The 23285-nt window shown below is 42.6% G+C and overlaps 1 protein-coding gene across 21 annotated transcripts in view; it reads right to left on the bottom strand.

The window, feature by feature from the left end:
* TRPM3 (transient receptor potential cation channel subfamily M member 3) overlaps positions 1 to 23285 on the bottom strand; it is a gene marked incomplete at its 5' end in the record, with an annotated part of 811488 nt that overhangs the window by 34646 nt on the left and 753557 nt on the right. For 18 of the 21 annotated variants that reach the window (XM_081236454.1, XM_081236468.1, XM_081236455.1 and 15 more), the window contains one exon: positions 19603 to 19777. In XM_081236454.1, coding sequence (XP_081092580.1) covers positions 19603 to 19777 — 175 coding nt within the window. Of the gene's footprint in view, positions 1 to 19566; positions 19778 to 23285 lie in introns of all 21 variants that reach the window. The other 3 variants (XM_081236450.1, XM_081236464.1, XM_081236466.1) reach the window with 1 other exon arrangement.

Consider the following 23285-nt stretch of genomic DNA (forward strand, 5'->3'; position numbering starts at 1 on the left):
TAAATGTAAAATGTAAAACCATAAAACTTTTAGAAGAAAACACAGGAGAAAATCTCTGTGACCTTGGATTGGGCAAAGATGTCTTAGAAATGACACCAAAAGCACAACCCATAAAAGAAAAAAGACTGTTAAACTAACTTCATAAAATTTAGAACTCTTCTCTAAGAAAGACATTGGTAGGAGAATGGAAAGACTACCCACAGACTGGGAGAAAATATTTGCAGAGATATATCTGATAAAGGACCTGTGTCCAGAATATATAAAGAACTCTTAAAACTCAACAACAAGAGAGCAAACAAGTCAACTTAAAATGGGCAAAAATTTGAAGTCACTTCACCAAAGAAGACCTATGGGTGGCAAATAAGCACATGCAAAGACGTTCAACATCACTAGGCACTAGAGAAATGCAAATTAAGACTATAACAAGATATCACCACAAGCCTATCAGAATGGCCAAAATAAAAACAAAACAAAGAGGAAGAAGAACAACAAAAGTGACAATACCAAAGAGGATGTAGAACAATTGGAACTCTCATACATTGTTGGTGGGAATGTAAAATGGTACGATCACTGGGAAAACAGTTTGGCAGTCACTCAAAATGTTAAACACAAAATTACCACATGACCCAGAAATCTCGGTCCTAGGCATTTATCCCAGAGAAATAAAAATTTATGTTCACAAAAAAACTTACACACGAATATTTACAGCAGCGCTATTCATAACTGCCCCAAACTGGAAGCCACCAGAATATCCATCAACAGGTGAATAACCAAACTGTGATACATCTATACAATGGAATCCTATTCAGCAATAAAAAGGAATGAACTAATAATACAAATTATTGATATGCAACACCATGGTTTTACTTTCAAGGGCATTTTGCTGAGTGAAAACAGCCAGTCTCAAAAGGTTACATACTATACAACTCCATTTATGTGATATTCTGGAATATAGTTGTCAGGGATTGGGGTCAGGGGGAATCTGAGACAAAGGAGTTTCTTGGGGGTAATGGAATGACTCTGTATCCTCACTGTGGTGGTGGTTACAGAAATCTATGCATGTATTAAGACCCACAGACCTGTATACAATCACCACTACCAAAAGCCAATTTTATTTATTATATGCAGATTAAAAAAATATAGCTCTTTGCTTATTTTGATCCCTAGATCTACCTTAGTCAATAAAGCAGAAACCTGAAAAAAAAACTTGAATAATTTTAGGTTTATAGAAAAGTTGCAAAGGTAGTACAGAAAATTCCTGTGTACCCTTTACTCAGTATCCTTTAATGTTAAGGTCTTACAGAACTATTGTGCATTTGCTGAAATGAAGAAATTTATATACATTGGTATATTACTGTTAACTAAACTCCAGACTTGAGTCAATACTTTATCAGTTTTGCACTAATGTCCTTTTTCTCTTCCAGGACCCCATCCAGGATGCTACGTTGCATCTGGTCATCAAGTCTCCTTAGTCTCCTGGTTTGTGACAATTTCTCAGTCTTCCTTGTTTTTCATGAACTTGACAAAGTTTTGAGGAATACTGGTCAGGCGCCTTGAAGAATATCACTCAATTTGTGTTTGTCGTATTTTTTTCCCCTCATGATTAGACTGGGGTTATGAAATTTAGGGAAGAATACCACAAAGGTCAAATGTCTGTCTCATCATATTCTACTGAGGGTAAATGACACCCACATAACTTCTCACTGGTGGTGTCAACCTTGATACCTCCCTGGGTTATTTAACAAAGTAAAATTTTTACATAGAACTCTCGACATATTAAAGTTCCCAAGACACTCTTCAAAGATAGTAAGTAGCAAAATTCCTAAAATCATAGCATTTTGAATTACCAAACATGCTTGTTCAGTTGTTATCAATCTTATCAGACCCAACACCTCTTTTCTATAATAAGTAGTTTCTACTGCCTCCTTTACTGTTCTGAAATAAAATTTATTGATGGCATAATTTACCTGTATGCATAATCAGAAAAACCACAAAAATCAATATAATGTCCTAATTTTAAAATAAAGGGAAAATAAAAAGGCAAGTGATTTATAATAATAAATATTTCAATATATAAATGCTCAGGTCTGACTATTCCACAAGCCACAGTGAAGCGGTCAGATGCTTACACCTACATGAAGAATCTCCACGTATGAGAGAGACACAAATGTAGACTGACAGATGACTCAAGTATAATGGGCAGGATTGTCACTGGTGAGTTGATTTTCTAAAAGGGTGAACAACCCTTGGGAAAGTTCCAAAGCAAACAAAATACCACTGCCGTCAATCTTCATGGTGGTTTCACTCCTGGAAAAATTTACTGCTTATTAAAAACATGCAAAAATATTGTATCTTTAAATGTAAAACAGAGCTAGGCTCAGATAATCATAACCAGGTTTTTCACCTACATGAATGCCTGCAGGAACTCTGGACAGCTGTGTGGGACAGAGAACAATGCTTGATTGTGGGAGTGTCCTGTATATTGCAGGACAGGCGCCCTCCCTGGACTCCACCTACTGAATGCCAGTGGTTCCTCCCAATCAAGGAGGGCAAACAAAAACACTCCTCAAGGGGCTTCCCTGGTGGCACAGTGGTTGAGAGTCCACCTGCCGATTCAGGGGACACAGGTTCGTGCCCCGGTCTGGGAGAATCCCACATGCCGCAGAGCGGCTGGGCCCGTGAGCCATGGCCGCTGAGCCTGTGCGTCTGGAGCCTGTGCCCCACAACGGGAGAGGCCACCACAGTGAGAGGCCCGCGTACTGCAAAAAAAACAAAAACAAAAACAAAACAAAACAAAAACACTCCTCAAATTTCAAGATAAAATTTCCAAAATATGGAGGCCATGCTGCCCTGTCAAGACCACCACTCATCTAGTTTAAGTCCAATCAATTCAGTCCACAGCAAGGGGCTGGGTTCAGGTCCATGTAGCCAGCATAACTTAGCCTGAAATTCAGGTCTGTGCTCCTATTCTGCATGATCTGGTGCTTGTTGAGCCCTCAACAGTACCCATGGTAACCGTTGGATTGATGCTGATTGATTAAATCATGCAATTCATATCACATACACAAACACACACTTACATAAGTGTGCACACATATATACACCACCACAACCACCACTATCATTACTATAGCTAAATTCCTGTACCAAACCCTTCGAAGATTTTCCATTAAATGTAAGAGAAAACTCATATCCTTACACTGGCCTAGAAGGCCCTGGACAACCTGACCTTCATTTGCTCTTCAGTTTTTTTTCAAACTATATTTTCCTCTGCATGTTATGCTTCTACCATGCTGGTCTTCTCCTAGTTACTGACAAGAATTACCTCCTTCCTACCTCAGGGCCTTGGCACAGACTATTCCCCCTCCCTGGGTTCTTCTCCTGCTTGTTGCTTGGCAAACTCCTACTTATTCTGCATAGCTTAGCTCAAAAAGTCACTTCCTCAGAAAGCCTTTCCCCGAGTCTCCGTGTCTGATGTTCTCATATTACCTCTATTTCTTGAACACACACTTAACAGAGCTTGATTAAGTATCTGTGTGATTCTATGTTTGTTATCTGATGCCCCCACTCAGATTTTACTCATTACTGTACCCCCAGCACCCATCATAACACCTGGAACAGAGTAGGTTCTAAACATTTGCTGAATCCATGAATGGATGAGAAATTGTGTTAGCTGTCCAAAATGACTTTCAGGTTGGCTAGAAGGCAGACACAACAGGGCAAACAAGATTGTGGTTTTTCATTATGATCAGTAGCAACAGAACCTTGGTTCTATTTTGCTGTAAAGAGAAAGAGGCATACTATTATTTGAGACAGATTGTTTTGGCTTAACTGTTTCAATGGGCTTTGTTTGAAAAGAACACAGTGGAATAGAGGATGCTGGAAAGCACCTTGTTGTTTGGATGACTCAAGGCTCCTGCACCTATTTGGAGCTGGCTTCCCCGCTGGAAGGGAACAGAGGCTCAAGCAACAGATTTGCAAACTTTGGCTTTATAGGACTCAACCCTACAAGCAACCACACTTCATCCTTTCCCTGTTTACTACCAATAACACCTTATCTCTGATTAGTCTTTGGTATTGTGCCTTTTAAAGTGCAAATTTTGGGACTTCCCTGGTGGCACAGTGGTTAAGAATCCACCTGCCAATGCAGGGGACATGGGTTTGAGCCCTGGTCCAGGAAGATCCCACATGCCGCGCAGTAATTAAGTCCATGCGCCACAACTACTGAGCCTGTGCTCTAGAGCCCACAGGCCACAACTACTGAGCCTGCATGCCACAACTACTGAAGCCCATGCACCTAGAGCCCACGCTCTGCAACAAAGAGAAGCCACCGCAATGAGAAGCCCACACACCGCAACAAAGAGTAGCCCCCGCTCGTTTCAACTAGAGAAAGCCCGTGCGCAGCAACGAAGACCCAATGGAGCCAAAAATAAATAAGTAAATAAAGTGCAACCCAATGGAGCCAAAAATAAATAAGTAAATAAAGTGCAAATTTTCTTTCATTCTTTCCCAAACTTCCAGTCCTTTGGGTATCACTTTCATTAACTTGGCGCATGTGCACATCACCAGGGTTATTATTCATTAATGTTTTCTTTGAACACACCACACCTTGACATTCATTGATGCAGATTTTAGCTTCATCATAAACACTAATATGCATGAACTCCTGTATTTCTTGGGCTTATTATACTCATTGGGGAAAGACTGCTCTTTTTCTTAACAGTGTTCCTGGGGGGGAGGTTTACCAAGCCAGACCTCCTTACTGTCCTTAATTTGTTAGGAATACTGAAGCATAGAGAGGTTCACTAACTTGCTCAAGGTCACAGAGTTATCAGAGGTGACAGAACTGGGATTCAGAGTGCCTGGTTCTTGGTTCCATCATGGGCTGTCCCTCCTACAGTAACTCAAACCATTCTTAACTGAGTTCTACATGCATACCAGGCACTCATGTGTAAATGTGAACTGCTATGGGACGAATGATCACTCCCCAAAGCAAACTTTTCTGTAAGATTTTTTCCCCTGAGAATGTTATACCCAGTGCACAGTGCTGGTATCTCAGGGCTAACACTTTTAGCTGCCTCTTCCCAATTTGTAATCTTCTGACCCATCTGTGAACATGTCTCATTTACAAGTGCTGTATTCTTGTTTACATTACTAAGATGTTCAGTTTTGATGATGGATGCTATCTGAGATACTCAGAGCGACAGGTCAATCTCTTCTTTGGAGGTACAATGTGCTATTCGTGTGGGTGTCTAATTCATCCATGATGGGTGCTTCTGAGAGTGTCCAAAGTATCACCATCCCAGTGTCAAAGGAACCCTTCAGTGAGGCCAAAGGATGGCTCCAACAGTGGAGGCAGCTCCCTTCCTCATCCTGGAAGCCACCAGCTTCTGGAAGATTCCCTACCCTCCTATCAGCACATGGTGGCGTGCTGTTTCCTGAATGACTGCAGAGTTGCTGATCTGTTCTTAAATCCAGTCCCTAACTTAGAATTAAGCCACACAATTGAACCCAGGATTTCCAATATGGCATGTTATACCAACCTGAGCTGCTTTAGATCTTAAACTCTAGTCACACTGGCATTCTTTCTGATCCTAGTTTTAAGCACAACTAATAGATCATTTTTACCACATGGCTTTTGTCCTTGCTGTTCCCTCTGTCTGGAATGTTCTTTCTCCAGTTCTTGCCATGCTTATTTTCATCATTCATATTTCAATACAACCTTATCACTTCAAGGTCTTCCCCTGACCATTCTATGTAAAATTGTACCCTAATTCCTCACCCCAATGACTCCCTAGCCTACTACTTGGATTTATTCTCTTTATGGAACTTATTACTATCCCAAAGTATCTTATTTGTTTACTAATTGTCTACCACCCTCCTGCCCCCAGTAGACTATAACTCCCACTTAGGGAAAGATGAGGTCTCTCCTGTGTACCACCTTCTCTCCAGGGCCAAGTTGAGCACTTGATAAGCGGTTGCTAAGTAAATGAAGGCATAACTGTGGTCCAGTCACTGGAGCAAGGTGCAGGGGAGAAAGGAGGCCTGTGGAACCAGATGGAAGCAGCCTTCTGTTACAGTGTAGAAATGAGGGCACTGACTTAGCAGTTAGACAGGTCTGGGTTCCAATTCCGCCTCTGCAACCCTGGCTGTGTGCCGTAAGGAAGTTATTTAATCTCTGCTCTTTCTGTACATCAACAGTAAATCAGGATTAAGTGGGTTGCAGTATATCCTGTGCCTGGTCTGGTGCCAGCCACTGTAATAGGATCTCAACAAATGTTAATTGACTTCCCTTCACCTAGAAATGCCAGAAGAAACCCATGAAACTCATGACACAGCCTTTGTAACACACCTGACAGCTAATAAAGCACTCAGGCATCCTTATATTTAGTACAATCTGCTTAAGTGCAACTGCCGTATATTTTTCAAAAAGCAGTGATATTTTCGACATTTGGTTATCTTATGTAGACTCCCGACAGGTTGTATTAACTTAAATCCACTGAAAAGAATCTAGTCTTTTAGTGCCTGACCTGTTCGATGGCGATGTCCCCCACCCTGTATATTCAATTACTTGCCGTATAATAGAACCGCATGCGCCAGACACAGTTCCTCTGGTCGTTGAACACTATGTTCCTCAGGTGGCATCCGTGACTTTGAAGTACTTGTCAGCAACTGGCTTTCCTGCAACAGTACTGCAACCCCTTAGTTCACAGTGGCCTTTTACTTCTAAAGCCCTTGTTCAGAATATTCAAAAGGGCATGCCACACACTCTACTCCTTTGCTTCAAGGACTGTGATTTTGTAAAGCTGGATCCTGTGGTCTACTCAGGAGAGAGTCACTGGCTCCAGCACAATGTTTAAAAATGGTTTTGGATTTGGTCCAGTGGTGTTAAGTTGGTCAGTCGCTGTAACTATTGAGTCTGATCATGGGGAGTGTGGTTCTCCTTCCTGCTTCATCTCAGATGATGAGCTAGACTGATTGAACTGGTCAATTTCACAGGACTTCTGAGGTCACTGAAGCCACTTTCTCTGGTCACGCAGGATGATCCTTTCCTATTAAAAAATCACTGACATCTCTCAGATAAAAAGTTGGGAAGTGTTGAAGTTTGCTAGATTTTACCTGGATCAGCAAAATATGTGGTGAATTCTGAATGATAAGACCTCTGGGTTCTCCTCATTCTTCACTGCAATGGTAGCTGGATTTATTCCATCCAAAACTGGTCCCCAAGAACAGGTGATGGGACCTACTGGTGTTTGCTAAAAGTGGCTTGTCATGTTGACCATTCTGACACCATAATTGCATGATGTCCTAACTTGGTCTTTGGTCTGAAGATCAAATGAGTGAGCAGAGTGGAGAGAGATGTGAAACTGTAAGCAATGGCAGATGGGGGCCTAGAACACTGTTACTGGCATCAGGTTGTGAGGACATGGGATCTTTTCAGATCTGTCCTTTAGGACTTTGCAGATATTGACAGCAACTATCTTGTGCCATTTTTTTTTTTTGAGAAGCAACAATAAGTTGAATTTTGGATTCTAATAGACCAGGTTTTCTCAACCTCAGTACTACTGACATTTTGGGTTGGAAGATTTTTTTGCTTGGGAAGTTGTCCTATGTAGTAGCATCCCTGGCCTCTACCACTAGATGCCAGTAGCATCTTTCGAGTTGTGGCAAACAAAAATACTTCTAAGCAGTGCTAAATGTTCCCTGGGGGTGGGGCTGGGGGGGCAAAATTGCCCCCCGGTTGAGAACCAGTGAGGCAGACCTAACTATGGGAGATTCTGCGGTCACAAGAAAACTTCTTTGAAGGTATTCCAGCTTCTGTTGGCTTTCCCGGGGCTTTTTTAGACATTTGAGTTTCCTGGGAAATAGATTTTTAATGGACCTGAAGATAAATAAAGGATGAACTAAAGGAAACGGTGAGAGAGGGTGGTACCTGAATGCATGTGACTCCTCTCCTCTGTCTTCCTCTCTCTCTTTTACATCTGTCAGTCTCCTAGCAGGGAGAGACGGGGTGTAGGTGAGGAGAAACCTGGCTGAACTGGAGAAGCAGGAGTTGGGAACTCCAGCACCAGCAGCCTGAACTGGGGGGAGCCTGAGGCTTTTAGAACTTCAAGTAGTCCTGATATTTAAATTCAGGCATCAGCAATTTATTGCAGACAGCATAGAAGTTGGTTTTTGGAGGTAAGCCGGGCATCTGCCAGGGCCCTTGGCAAAACTGCAAGGTAGGCATAGCTGTTTCTGCCACCAGCTCTCTTTCCGCACCTTCCCCACACCCCGCCTCACTTTCCCTGCCCTCCAGGCACACAGTCGCCTCATGATGCCCTCTGGCTGCTCAAAGTCTGCCTCGCCCTCCGCTGGAGCCATCTGCTTCCTTCCTTACCTGCCCCCATTTTAACTTTCCTTCCCTGAATGCTGATTTCAGCTTTTTTGGAGGGTTAAGATGAAAGATTCAAATACTTCACACTAAGCGGAGAAGAGTCAGTAGGTTTAACCCATTCAGGGGATGTTTTGACTCTTAGAAACTTGCTATTTCTCTTTTAAAAGACATTTTGGAACAAAGGGCTCACCGAGCTTCCCTGAAATGAGCATCATGGTTGTATACTTTCCAGCCACAATATCCCCACTCGGCATTCACAACCTGCGAATTCCATAAACTACAGCCTTAACTTAGAAATGAGCTCCACACAAGGTAAGCTGTGCATTTCCCATAAGAAAAGATTCAAATTCCTTAGCCTGTCATACAAAGGCTTTACAATCTACCTTTCTAACCTCTTCTCCATTCATTCACTCAAATATGGTGAAAAAGATGGACACGAACCCCAGCCTTCACCCTCCCAAAATGCATGTAGTCCAGTGGGTGATACACATAAGAAACCAGAAAAAACCAATATGGTGCTATGTGTTAACCCAGGGTAGGTAAAGGAGGCTTGGGAGCACCTTGTAAGGGGGATTAACCCTAACTGACCGGTCCAGGGAGGAGGTCTCACTTCTCTGCTGTCTCCACATGCCTACACCTGGCATACCTTGTCACCTCTCTCTAGCTTTGTGCATGATGGTCCCTCTGTCTAGAATGCCCTCTTATGATCTGTCTGGGAAACTCTCAATACCCTTTATGATCCAGCTTAACTGTTACCTCCAGGAGAATTTTTCTGGCTGTACTTTGCCTTCTCTTGTTTTTCTGCTTCAACACGTCCCCCTCACTCCACCCACCTTCAAATAAAAGTATGTTCTTTCCTTTGAGCTAAGTCCTTATACATCACATCTATGGAAATATATATCATACTGATTTGTTTACTTGTCAATCATCCCTATTAAACATTTTTCAAAGCCAAGGCAATAACGTATGTTTCTTTTTAATCCCCAGCTCCTGGCACAGTGCCTGGCACACAGAAGCGCTCAGTAAATGTCACTGAATGAATGAATCCATTCTAACTAGAATCTAGAAAATGTGATAGCACCCTGTCTGTTTTATTCCTTTTTATATTACATTGTGAGATATATCATATATACAGAAGAGTCCATAAAACATATATGTCTAGGGCTTCCCTGTGGCGCAGTGGTTGAGAGTCCGCCTGCCGATGCATGGGACACGGGTTCGTGCCCCGGTCCGGGAAGATCCCACATGCTGCGGAGCGGCTGGGCCCGTGAGCCATGGCCGCTGAGCCTGCGTGTCCGGAGCCTGTGCTCCACAACAGGAGAGGCCACAACAGTGAGAGGCCTGCGTACCGCAAAAAAAAAAAAAAAAAAAAAAAAAAAAAAATATATATATATATATATATATATATGTCTAGTGTAAAATGAAAACCCATGTAACGACAACCCAGGTCAAGAAATAGCCCCTCGGGTTTTAACTCATCAGTGGATGTCATCTACTTGAACTGGGTGTGTCACCATGGCAAGGACTCAAAATTCTATACCTGATCTGAAGTTACTGGGGTCTTCTGCCAAGCGTGCCCTCATCTTGAACCTCAGGCCTGATACTCTAGACACCAAATATCTGGCTGAAGGCCAAGCGATTCAGTCAAATGTCACTTGCCAGACAAGAGTCTGAAATCTAGCAGCAGGAAGCTCTTCACTCCACTGGACAGTATCTTGTAAAAGATCTTGAGCACCTAACTTCCCCCTCCTCACAGAGGCTGCAGGCTTATTTGGATTCTTGTCACATTTGGGAAAACACAATTAACATGTGAATCTTGCTGGCCCTGTCTGTTAATAGTTAACCTGTGTGCAGGTCAGTCTATTTTTTGGTTGTTGTTGATACAGATCAGTTAAAATCTTGCCACGTTATCAGAAGGGATGTACTCTGCTCTGCTTTGAGTGGAAATCAGCCATCTGCCTCGTTGCCTTTGGTCAGAACACTGCGCCTGTGGAAAGGCCCGTAGTTACAGGATGCATGGCAACCACCTCCAGTGTGGCACAATGTGGAGGTGGCAGGGCTCTCTGTTTGGGTTGCATCCAGCCCCACTGCTGGGCTCACACAGCTCTCTCTTCCTTCCTCAGCTGCCCTCAACAACCAAATGCCTACCCTCCCTCCCTCCCTTCTTTCCTTCCTCCCTCCATCCCTCCTCCCTTCTCTCCCTCTCTTCCTTCCTCTCTTCTAGCTACCCCAACAATCAATCTCTGCACAGAGTGTAGAATGATGACTTGTTCAATAAATATTTCTTGAATGTGGCTGTAATTCTCTTCTTGAATACAAATTCAGCTAAACTGCAGGAAGTTATCAACTCTAGGATCCCATTTGAGTTCACTTTTCTGTGTGTGTGTGTGCATTTGAAGTATGAATCTATGATCACTACATTTAACTTAACCCAAATTTTAAATTCCTTTATAATAAACTTTTCATCCTCTCAATTGAAAATTTTCAAATTCCTTTATATGTATCATTGAAATCTTCTTTTTTTTAATTATGTAAAGCAGGTAACAACCTTACTTTCTTTCTATTCCTTACGTCAAGGGGTTTATTTCATGCACCAACTATTTTCTGAGCACCTACTTTGTGCCAGACAGTTTGAGATGCTGAGGTTACAGTAGGGAACAAGGCAGATGTGTTTCCAGCTCTCACAGAGCTGCTGTTCTGAAGGATTTTTATATACTAGAACTGAGCTGTCCCATAGGGTAGCAATTAGCAGTGTGCAGCCCTTTAAATTAAAACTTCAATTAATTAAAATTAAACAAAAATTCGTTTCTCATTCACACCGGCCACATTTCAAGGGCCCGCTAGCCACGTGTGACTAAAAGTGCAGGACTAGATCAGTTCCACCATCACAGAAGATTCTACTGGACAGGGCTATTCTAGAAGAACTTGCAAGACCTACTACCATTCTGAGACTTTAGGAAATCCCTGCAGCAACACCATGAGACGATTTATTATGATTCCTACACATTCCCTTTGAAACACAGAGATTACATCTAGCATGCCTGGCGCCAGTAAGTTTATTTTTATTGGGGGCATCCTGTTTTTACTTACAAGATGGTTAAATCAGTGTGGTGGGATAGCATTATGAAATACTCATTCACATTTCCTGCTTGTTTTGCAAGCAGGTAATGGCTCTGTATCAGGGAAGGAGGGCTTGCAAGGCACAACCCAGAGACAGCCTTTGAGTCTCTGGCTGATTTTGTGGTCCGGATGTACCAGCTCTCAGGACTTTCAAGCATTTGTAGAAGGGGTAACAGAGAGAGGAATTTGGGGAAGAGATGAAATTATGCTGGCAGGAGCAAGACTGGAGGGGAGAGGAAAGAAATGTGTGTCTGTGTATACGTGTGAGGGTGCTTGGGAGTGAACGCCAGCTTGCATGTGCTTTGTGGGCTCAGGCTGCGTGGTTTTCCTGGCAGTTCTTTTGGGGGTAGCAGGACCCCAGAGGGAGCAAGTGTTTAGGATCTGGGACTGTGGGGAGACCTCATAAGTCAGCTACACTTGGAGGGTCACACTGACAGGCATAATGGACATTTTGGCAGCAAACTGTGTGGACAGATTACTCAAAACTACAACCTGCTCCCACCCCCAACATTAACCCACCTCAGGGAAGGTAGAGAGGGCTGAGCCTGAGGTCATGATTTTCCTCCAGCATAAGGGGGTAGGTGTTCAAAAGAGAAATAAGCAGAATTATAATAAAACATAAAGTTGATTTTCTGGCAGCCTCTCCATCTGTGATCTGGGAGCCACACCCATTCCTCAGGCACCAGAGCAATTTGTCCCCAACACAATCTTGGAAACCTGAGCAATGGCCACTCTAGTCTGCCTCTGAGACCTAGATCTCATCAGCCTCATCTGGCCTCTTATGCTACTAGGGCTCCAGTCTCCAGCTGCCTCAAAACTCTGGAAAGGTTATTCCCACCATACCTTTCTTACCTATGATCCTCTATATCTGCAATGCAAACTCCTCTGGTTAACTATCCTGCCTTATGCTACCGTCCTCATATGATGTTGCGCTTTCTGCCCACTGAATTTTCCCACTTCTCCCTTTCCTCCCTTTCCCCAGAGCCTTCTGGAAAACCCTTACCACTGAACACAAACTCCTCTGCTTTCTTACACTTATCATAAGAACAATAGCTCATTTTCCTGGCTTAGCTAAACCCATTTTGTAGGAAGACACCGCCTCCCTGTAACCTTCTCAGATGGAAATCCCACATTTCTGCTCATCTGCCAGTGTGGTTCCCATAAGTAACATCTGCATTCTCGCTGATACTCTTTGCCTCTTCTAAACCACTGTCTTTCACTGTTGTGCAAAAAGCCCTTTCTCGTTTCGGTTTCAGGTCATCCTGCCCAAAGTCTTCCTGTCCACCCCCTCTCTTGTCACTATCATGGACACTTCGATGTCTGTAAGTGACAAACACAGAAGAACCTAGCTTCACGACGTGTGACCTTGATTCCAGCATATCCTAGAACCCGTTCTTATAGCCGCTCCTGGGCCTTATCATTAGCCTAAATCGTTGCACCTCTCCATTTTGAACGCCCGTTTGCCGTTCTCTGACCACAGCACGTTATCGTCACTGCTCTCAGGACCCTTAGTCCTCAGTGTCCTTGGTGTTCAGGTTAGAATTCTAGTCCTTTGATTATTCTTTTTTCCTCCTAGGTACTTACCAACATTGTACCTTTATTTTCTTCACCCTCCATCCTAGACCTTATAATGCACAACTTTAAGAACCCTTGCAAGCCTCTTCACAATCCCTAGGCCCCTTTCTTTCTGCTGTAATGGCACAACAAATCTTCAATCTTGACTTAATCCAACTATTTGTTTTTCCTGATCTGGGCTGCTGAGTCTTGACCGAGAAAACAGACAACCTAACTATGCAAAGAGGCAGCCCTAAGCAATTCTTTGATATGTATGGGTCAGTGACTTTTCTGAGGGGTGATTACAAAACAATACTCTTCTTTTCCAAGCCTCACTGCATTGACACCCCCGGCCCCATACATATACAACACTTCTCTCCCTCCCTTTTCCCTGGTAAATGCTTTGCCTTGCTACTCATTTACTCTTAAATCACTGTAATTGATTTTTGCAGTCCCCACTGAAATGCAAATTCTCTGGCCAAAGTCACCAGTGACTTTCTAAAGGTCAAACTGAATGGACTCTTTTAAATATTCACCTAGTTGCACCTGTCTCTTGCATTTGATACTGTTGACTCCTCCATTCTCAGTGTTCTGCTCTGGCCTTCTCTTCTCTCTCTACTTGTGCTCTCTGGAAAGCTCACCCACTCCCATGGCTTTGACTGGTGGTTATATTCTTGATCCCCAAATCTATATCTCCAGTCCAGCTTTTTCTACTTAGCTCCAGAGTTCTATATACAAAATAGTCTTCTTCATAATTTTTTTGGAATTCCAATGGAAACTTCAAGCTCCGTCCAAGCCCAAGTGGACAAGTCCCCTTCCCCCCACAGTTCCTCCTCCCTGCTCCTCTATCTCAGTAGATGACGGCACTGTTTAGACTGAGCCAGAAACCTTGGCGTGAACTTCATCTCCTCCATCTTAAATCCTCATCCACTTCCCGCGCTCCCACCTTCTGCACCATCTGACTTCTATCCAGGTCCTTCTGATTTTACCTTCCTGAAGTTTCATGCTGCCCATCTTTCCATCCCAACTGCTACTGCATTAGCTAATGTCCTCCCACCTTCCATCTCCATCCCTCTTATGGACCCTTTACATTTTGCTTGATAGCTCCAACTAAAACATATATCGTATCATGGTACTACCCTAAGCAGGGAGTATAACTCCGCTAAGATCTATACTCCTGCCTCTCTTCAGACCCATCTGTCCTGCTTCCTGCCTCCTGCCTCTCACCCTGCAGTCAGCCATATTAAACTACCTGCTGTGCCTGGAACTTTCCATGCTAAGTCTCGGTTTGGAATGTCATTCTTCTCCTTCACACCCCCCCTGCTCCCATCTGTCTAGCAAATATCTACTTAAATTTCAGGGCTCAGCTCAACCTTCCCACTCTTTGCAAGGCTTCACCTACTGTGCTCCTCCTTTCACCCCAGGAAGAACTGACTACTTGCTTTCTGGGGCTCCATCTCCACATATATGGACCACGTCAGTCTGCCTCTCCTGGACTGTAAATTCCTTGAAGACAATGTCTCTGTCACATGCATCTCTGTACCTCGATGCTCAGCTCATAGTAGGAACAAAATAAATATTCATTGACTGAGAAATGAACAAATTAAAAATGGAGCCTAACCTGTGAGCAAAGGCTAAAATCAGCATGATGACAGTGGAACAAATGTTGGTTATAATAGTGAAATGAATCATCACAACAGCCTGTCTGCAGATAGTTCTGCTGTTTGTAAGCCTGTTAACCCTCAGGTTGTATTAGTAAACAAGTTGGGTGGGGATTCTCTAGAGTGTAAGCTGACTTTCAGGGACAGAAAATGGGGGTGGTGCCTCATATTGGCTTGCTTCCTTAGCAATTTGCAAAAACAAAACCCAGCAAAACAATACCCCCTTTCCCAAAAGTTGGCACAGGCTCAAGTTTGTCTTTTCCAAAATACTTTCTTTCGTCAGGGAGCACTCCCCACGCCACAGCTGTCAGGCATAGTGTGCTCTGAATCCATTAGAGAAGGTCAGTCCTGAATACCAAACAGATGCAGAGCCCTGAGTTTCCAGAACTGGAGTCTATGGATTGAAATGCATAACAATAGTCATCTTCTCTGTTCTTGCTGTTCTAAGCTTCACCATAAGTAGGCATATTTTAGAGACCGGCCTTGAGCTATCCTAATTTCCACACCTGAAGTGAGCAACAAATGATTTGAGACAGAAAAGTAATACAGGAGAATGTCTGAGCTTTACGTGCCCATGCATGCTCCTTGTTTCCTGACAAAAACAACACTTTAAATCCAGTCAACATCACAGAGACAACAAGCTTATAGAGTTTTTGAACAGCAAAACTTCAGTACTAAATAAATAAATGAGCAAAACCAAATCAAACCAAACAACAACACAAATATCTCTCTTACTCCAGATAACCTATTAATTTCAGGCAGAAAGGCCCTAGGCAGTAAGGGAAATAAAATGTGACCCATACATTAAGTAGGTTGGATAGTTAATTTAGGGTGAGTAGAAACGGCTAAATAATAAGTTGCCATGGTAGAAAGTAAGTTTTGGACATTCTGCTTCCACATTACTAACCAAACTTGTGAAAATACTCAGAGAGAGAGAAAAAAGGACTAAATTTAGATGCTGATTTAATGTATTCAAGAGCATGATTCATTTTCCCCCTGCCCTGGTACAGCCTGGGGAATCTCTTGTGTATGGCAGGCAATGCAAGGATGCCCTGTAAATAAAGGGAAGTCTCATTCATTCAGAGGCTCGAGGAAGCTAGAGACACCCCACTTTCTCTGCCAACAGAGGTGAACTTCCAAGCACCTTACACACAAAAATGTAGAACCAGATTTCTCAGCTGGCGAAAACCCATCTAATTTTAGCTTTGCCCCCGCCTTGGCATGAATGTGCTGGAAATTTATTCTGCTGCTCCTCTACTCTTAAGTGGCTTTTTCCCCTCAGGCTGCAGTGGGATCCTGACCAGCTCTCAGAAGCCATGCAACATGGGTCATTTAATGAGATGCCCAGAAGGATATCATCCTTCTGGTAGCAATGCTTTTAGCAACCTGGAGCCCAAGTCCCCTCACAGTAGCCCACAGATTGGGTCTTAGAGAGCTAGTATATATAACATAAATACCTGAGATGATTTTGGGCTATTTGAAAAAAACAAAACCCAGAAACCCACCAATCAGACAATGACAGCAGGTTCAATTCCCATCCATTAATCAGGGTGTCAGGCAAAGTGTCTAGACGAGCAGATCATCACTGTTCCTTCCTGAGTATCATTATCTGCTGTTTCCAAACACATTCTTGCATTCACTTCTGCTCCCAACACCAAAGCAAGTGTTTTAGCCTCTAAAGATAATTGAGATTAAGGCTGGACTATCGTTTGTGTTAACCCAACTTGGCTTAGAGGTCAAAGTATATGTCATTTTGTAAATTTACATTCTTTTTTTTTCTTTTTTTCCTTTTGCTTTTAGTCTTTAAGCACATTTGGAAAGTAACCTTAGAAGTCTCATTCTAGCTTTTTTGGCCTTATTGATAGTCTCTGGGTTTAGGACTAACTACAAGAAAAAAATGGAATGTATATTAAAAATCTGTAGTTGGGTAACATTGCCTCCCAGAAGTGAGGGCATTAAAGCTGTTCTCCCTTCTGAGGTGTGAGACAGATGTTAATAACCCACACCGAGGGCCCCATTATACAGCCATATACACTCGTCTTAATTAAGAAAGATTATTTCTGGGCTTCCCTGGTGGCACAGTGGTTGCGAGTCCGCCTGCCGATGCAGGGGACGTGGGTTCGTGCCCCGGTCTGAGAAGATCCCACATGCCGCGGAGCAGCTGGGCCCGTGAGCCATGGCCGCTGAGCCTGCACATCCGGAGCCTGTGCTCCGCAACGGGAGAGGCCACAGCAGTGAGAAGCCCGTGTACCGCAAAAAAAAAAAAAAAAAAAAAAAAAGAAAGATTATTTCTGCAAACATGAAATGGGTATAACAATTTTGCAGCTAAAAACAAAAAGAGTTAGACATGGAGCGCGTGCATTACATTAGAAATGAGCTGCTCTGAGAAGGTGTGCGAGAATGAGCAGAACTTGGAGAGGTCCCCACTGGGCACATCCACAGGATGGGGTTGGTGGACCCTGGGCAGGGTTGTGGGTCCAGGTGGATATGAGATACAATCAGCCTGAACACATGCTTCACAAAGCAACCTGGACACGGCACAGAAAGGAGGCAAGACACCGCAGGGCAGCGTAAACGATATGTACCTTTCTCAAATAGCTCGGTACTTGGGTCTCCGGGGCAGTTCTGAATGTCCGGGCAGGGCCATCACCCAATCCCCCTTTGGCCCACTCAGTGCCATGGCATGAAAACCAAATCATTTAGAGGACAGGGATGTTCAATGACTTTGGCCAAGTATAATGACAGATTTGGGGGCAGCGTTCTATACCCATTTGAGAAAGGACAAATACTCTTTTAACACCCTAGACAGAAAACTGGCTGATTTAGCTTAGAACAGTGGTCACCATTGCAGCCAATTTCAGAATATCAAAAAGGAAGGTAAGTGGTCGGGGGAAGGGTGTCATGAAGGTTACATCCATCCAAGGCTGAGTTGGCTACATACTGGGATATGTGGGATATGGGGTAGCAATTCATTCTCACACACATAGAGCACCGCAGATCTAATTAACAATGTGGGAAATCTCTATTCATACTTCACTCACACAAAACACTGCACTTCCATCGCCAGGGTTTTTTCAAGTTCTAAACTACAATCAGCCCTTCTTTTAAAATAACAATAATAGAACCTCTGATTCAGCCAGAGGGTGGTGTTTGTTGCACTAGGCTGGGTTCATAGTACAACATCAATAAATGGCCACTTGTAGACGGACGGACAGAATCCCACTCATAAAGCACACCTACACCTCCCTCCTTCTCCCATCCCAAAATGTTGCACTGTCAAAAGACCCATGGGGGCTTAATTTCATTTGGGGAAAGAAAGGAAAGATAGAAAAAGTAAAATAATGTAAGTGGAAAAGCAATTTCTTGGGGAAAAATAGTACATTTAATCTCTGAGGAGAATGATCATAGGTGGGCTTTTTAAGTGCTGTTTTGCCTTTAGGGACCATTTGAAAGAAGGAATTCAAAAGAGTTTTCCCCAGTCCCTGGAAAGCTGTCTTGGTGAAGGCTGCACATTGTCAAAGATATTCCAACTGGGAGATGGAGTTAAAATTCTTGCTCAGTGAGATGGCTAAGTCTCATGAAATGAGTATTTGTTCCAATTAGGTGTTCCAAAAAAACTTCTTGCCTCAGATAACTCACTGTGAGAAGGAAAGAGTATTTGTTCAGAACCCATCATGGAAGGGAAAATGAGAGACTGGTGTGTTCTGTGGCCAGTGTACACATGTTCTTCACAGGCCTGTAGGACTCACACTTTTTGGTGATTTGTCCTTACTTTCCTGGTCTCAGTCCTACCTGGGACTGGCAGGGGTGGGGTGGGGGAGATGCTGACTAGTTTTTGCTCCTGTTCTTAATAAGCTATACTACCTAGTTATATAATCCTAATCCATGTCCATAGTCCAGAGCTCAGATGGCTGGCCTGTCAGCAAAAAATGTTAGAAAAATGTTAATTCAACAATGTTGGAAGGATGTTATTTCTAGAGCTAAACTCCTCAGGGAAAATGAGAAATGGTTGCTCCTGGGATTCAACTCCTCCACACTGAAAGATATTTCTTTCCTGATGCTTTCTTCCCAAATAATTTCCCAGTGCCTGGTGTGCCCTGACATTTGATCCAAATAAAATGCTGGAACAGACTCCTAGGACACAACTATCTTCAAACTCTATACAAGAAGGGTGTTTATTACAGAGAATCAGCATCTATTAGGGCATGAAACGTCGGGGGCCTGCTGGCACTCCCTCACCATGAATCACTTCATGATATAGATACTATTTTTTTTTCTGGCATTTACAAGCAAGCAACTCATTTTATAACCTAAGGCATTTTCCATACTTCCAGGCAATGAATACTAGCTTCTTTTGAGTCTCAATAGCACATAATTTAAGACAGTGGGAAAAGGAGCAGGAGAATAGTTTCCAGTGCAAGGAAAACACCATGCAGATGTTTGCCCTCTTGAATTCTGATGGCGAAACTGAGAATTGTTTATTTGTTCTGAAGTCAAACCCAAGGAATTTATTTTTTAAAGGCTGAGGGCTGGGGTAGGTTGGGGAGTAGTGACATAATATACTCCTAATATCGAAATATTCAACACATGGCCCTAGGATTTTGAATCCCCAAAGAATTTAGACCTTTTTAAATGGTTCATTCTTGATCAAATTTGGCACAACAGATGTCACAGAAAGGACATACCTGAAAAAAACACCTGAGGACTACTTTGCTAAAATTGTATATTCACCTTCTGTAATTGTTTTTTTTTCCTCCAAGATAGCAAGCTAGGAATCAGTCCTCTATCTTGAGCCATTTATTGAAAACAAACAAATGAACTTGGAAAAGATAAGACCCAAATGAAGTTAAATACCTGACTTTGGTGTATGAGAATCATAAACTTGCTTACGGTCTATCTGGTCTGCAAACACTTCCCCATAAATCATCCAATAGGGCATGTAGAAGATGTTCTTGGCCAATTTCCATGATGGCTCCTCGTTGGGAAACAGAATGGCTTGCCTGGCGACCCCAAAACTCATCAGCACCACCAGCATAATGATGACAAAGTACATCATGTCTATCATCTGGAAGGGTGGGGAAGCAGAGGGAGAAACAAAAGAAACCAGAATGACTGAGTATTCCTGTGGTGCTGACATTGATGGAAACCTTTGAAGGAGGTGCACTTTTGAGACTGCTGATAAGGGATGTTGACATAGGGAGCTGTGTTCAGGTAAGAGAACACTTGATCTATTGAAGCCAATGTCCATACAAGCTTGTCAGTAACTCAAAAATCATTTAAAAAAAACAGAAAGCACATGCACAGTGGAACCCCTTCATCTTCCATTGTTTTCTGTGGGACCTAGTCAAGACTAGGCATGAGAGTCATATAACACAGAGGCTTGAGTCTTTATATTAATGCAGTACTAACTTTTTTTCTGCTCCTGGGAAAGGCAAATGCCCTTGCTGGGTCTCTTTCTTCTTAGCAAAATTGGAATTGAGATAGTTGGACTATTTCAACAACTATTGCAATGCTGTAAATTCCCTAAATTCTGAAAGGCTTATGGAGAGCTGAAAAGCTCAAGAAAATAATCATTTGTTAACAAGCCTAGGACAACCCAAATATCCACCTTATACCATCTTATTCTTGTGGCCCCTACCTCATTGCATGGTATTCTATCACAAACCAGTCTCTCAGAGAACCACTTCTGTGCTTTCTTCTGCAGTGCATCCTATCAGTTATGGAGGGTGTTTTTGTAGGCATTAGAATCAGGTAGCCTAATGGCCCATTCCTGTGTTTGCTGCTGAAATGCTGGATTTTCATCTTGACGTGTTTATAAAATTCTCGACTCCATTCAAGTACAATGTTATCTCTTGTTCCTCTTTTTTCCTTTCTTTTTTGCTTGTTTTCATGATACATGTTATCTGGGATCTGTTTCTCACATGCCAAATTACTTTCCTTTGATCACCAAAAGTAGATGAGGATGTACTAACTATCATTTTGCCTGGCCAGAACCCACTGCCTCCTTCTTTCAGAAACAGTTCCCACCCATTTTGGCCCTAAAGGTAGGTGTCTTTTCCAGGCTGGGTTAATCATGGTACCTTGCTCTCTGGCAACAGTGACAGGAGGTAGGCATGTGACATAGACAAGCCAACCAGAATCCCTTCTTTGGATTTTTTTTTTTTAAAACTGAAGCAGGAGAGAGAAGCTCCCTTACTCTCTCTGTAATGATGTGAATTCAGTGTCTGAGGCTGAGTCTCCCACTAGTGACACTGACCAGAGTGAATGAAGCAGCTATTCCAGAGAGAAAGACTGTGCTGTGATGGTAGTTGGGGGCCTGGCTGCAGTAGCTTTTAAGCCCAGTTCCATCATGCCCTGCTGTAAACCAATTTACCCCTCCTGGGCTTAAGCTAGTTGGAGATTGGTTTCTATCCCTTACATAAAACCACCTAATACAAAAGACTATCTTCCCTTGGATACCAAATTTCCTGAAGGAATGTCCATCCACAAAGAAAGACTGATGATAATTTTATCAATGGTAATGAAGGCTTTAAATTAGTTTTAAAATTTTATTTTGCAAGAATACGTTTCAGTTATTGGAATTAAAACATTACAGCCTTCCTGTATGCCTTAGGACACTGGGGGCTCAATACATTTTAGGCCAATTAATCAACTTTCAAGGCAACTTAAAAATCTCTCAAGTATTGTCTGACTTTGAAACTAAATAAGAATCTCTCAAAATTTGATGTTCATTCGTATTTGTTCACTGTCCTTAAAAATATATGCTGGTTAATTATTCTTTTCACAACTTAGTGGCCTCAGAACTCTCTTAAGAGTGAGCAAGCCAGCTGTGCTGAAACAGTTTTATAGGGAATGTGGGTCTATTTCTCATCCTCTCTCTCATCTTATAAAATTCTTTCATCATTTATTTACAAGAAGTTCTATTAGTGAGAAAACACAAATGGGTCCTTCATGTTATATTTATTTAGACTGATGAAAAGGTGGGTGGGGAGAAGAAGGTGTGTACTTATGAGACTTAGGAACTAGTCTGACCCAAGAAAACTCAGCCAGTAAATACAGCAACTGTTCTAATCTAATTTCTCAGGACTGTTTTCATTCAGCTTGATTGTAGTATCTATTCAAAGGGTCAAAACAATCAAAGAAACATTGTTCCCAAACACTCAACTTCATACATTTCAAAGGAGTCTTAGCTTCCATACAAATACTGGTATCTGTTGGAGTGAACTGCAGAAACAGGACATTATTAGTGAGAACTGGGTCTGGCTACCTCTATTTATATTTTTAATTTATTTTTTAATTTTTTAATTTATTTATTTTTGGCTGTGTTGGGTCTTCGTTGCTGCGTGCGGGCTTATTCTAGTTGCGGTGAGCGGGGGCTACTCTTCGTTGCAGTGCGTGGGCTTCTCAGCGGTGGCTTCTCTTGTTGTGCAGCACAGACTCTAGGCAGGTGGGCTTCAGTAGCTGCGGCATGCGGGCTCAGTAGTTGTGGCTCACGGGCTTTAGAGCACAGGCTCAGTAGTTGTGGTGTGAGGGCTTAGTTGCTCCGCGGCATGTGGGATCTTCCCGGACCAGGGATCAAACCCGTGTCCCCTGCATTGGCAGGCGGATTCTCAACCACTGCGCCACCAGGGAAGCCCTGGTTACCTCTGTTTTTAAAGCTAAATTGTCCAATTTGTTCAATATGAAGAGAGCTGATTGTGTCTCATTCTTTCAAATATCCTTTGGTTGGTTTCTATAGAGGAGAGTATATACTGTAGCGGTTAAGTATGTGTCCTCAGGTGTCAGAATACCTGAGTTTTCACCTTGACTCTGGTAGTAAAAACAACTAGGTGATCTTGGGCACGTTGCTTGGTCTTGTTTATTTGTAAAGTGGGGATAATAATAATAATGCATATTATTTTTGTAAGGATTAAATGAGATAATGTGTGAAACACTTAATGTGGGTAGTTCTCAGTAAAAGTTTATTATTAGAATTGAAAGGAGGTCAGGCTGTGGAGTCAGATAGATAGGAGTCTGAATCCTTCCTTTGTTCCTTGCCTAGTTTCAGTTTGTTCAATTATGAAATGATACTAAAACCTATTTCATGGGGTTGTAATGATGACTGACATGTCTGACATGGTATTTGGCACATAGTAAATGAAACCTATTATTGTTGTTTTTTTTCCACATTATATAAGTGAGCTTAGTGCTAGGCTTAGAGACCCATTGAGAAGTGGAATATGAAGAAAAGGGGTTGGAATTCCACTAAGTGATTCTGGATCTGAAGATTAATTGGAATCATACTTGATCAGTATTGAGTCCAGGTACTTTAGCAGCCTGCAGTCCCTAGACCACAGGGTATAGTGAGTTACTTGGCTGTTTAGTACTTAACAGGGGCTCTCTAATATTGGGGGCTTTCGGTATAATCACATCTGGGCGTATTTTGTTAAGCTTCCATCCTGGCAGTCCATCCAGCTCACTGATAATTTCCATAGGCATAGTTTACCTACCTTCTGGATCAGTGACTCTATTACTGAACTAATTATCTTAAAAGCCCCATGAAAGCAAACAAAGCCCCCAAATATACTCATTTT

The sequence above is a fragment of the Mesoplodon bidens genome (genome assembly GCF_964165515.1).
Source record: "Mesoplodon bidens genome assembly, chromosome: 6".
NCBI lineage: Eukaryota > Metazoa > Chordata > Mammalia > Artiodactyla > Ziphiidae > Mesoplodon > Mesoplodon bidens.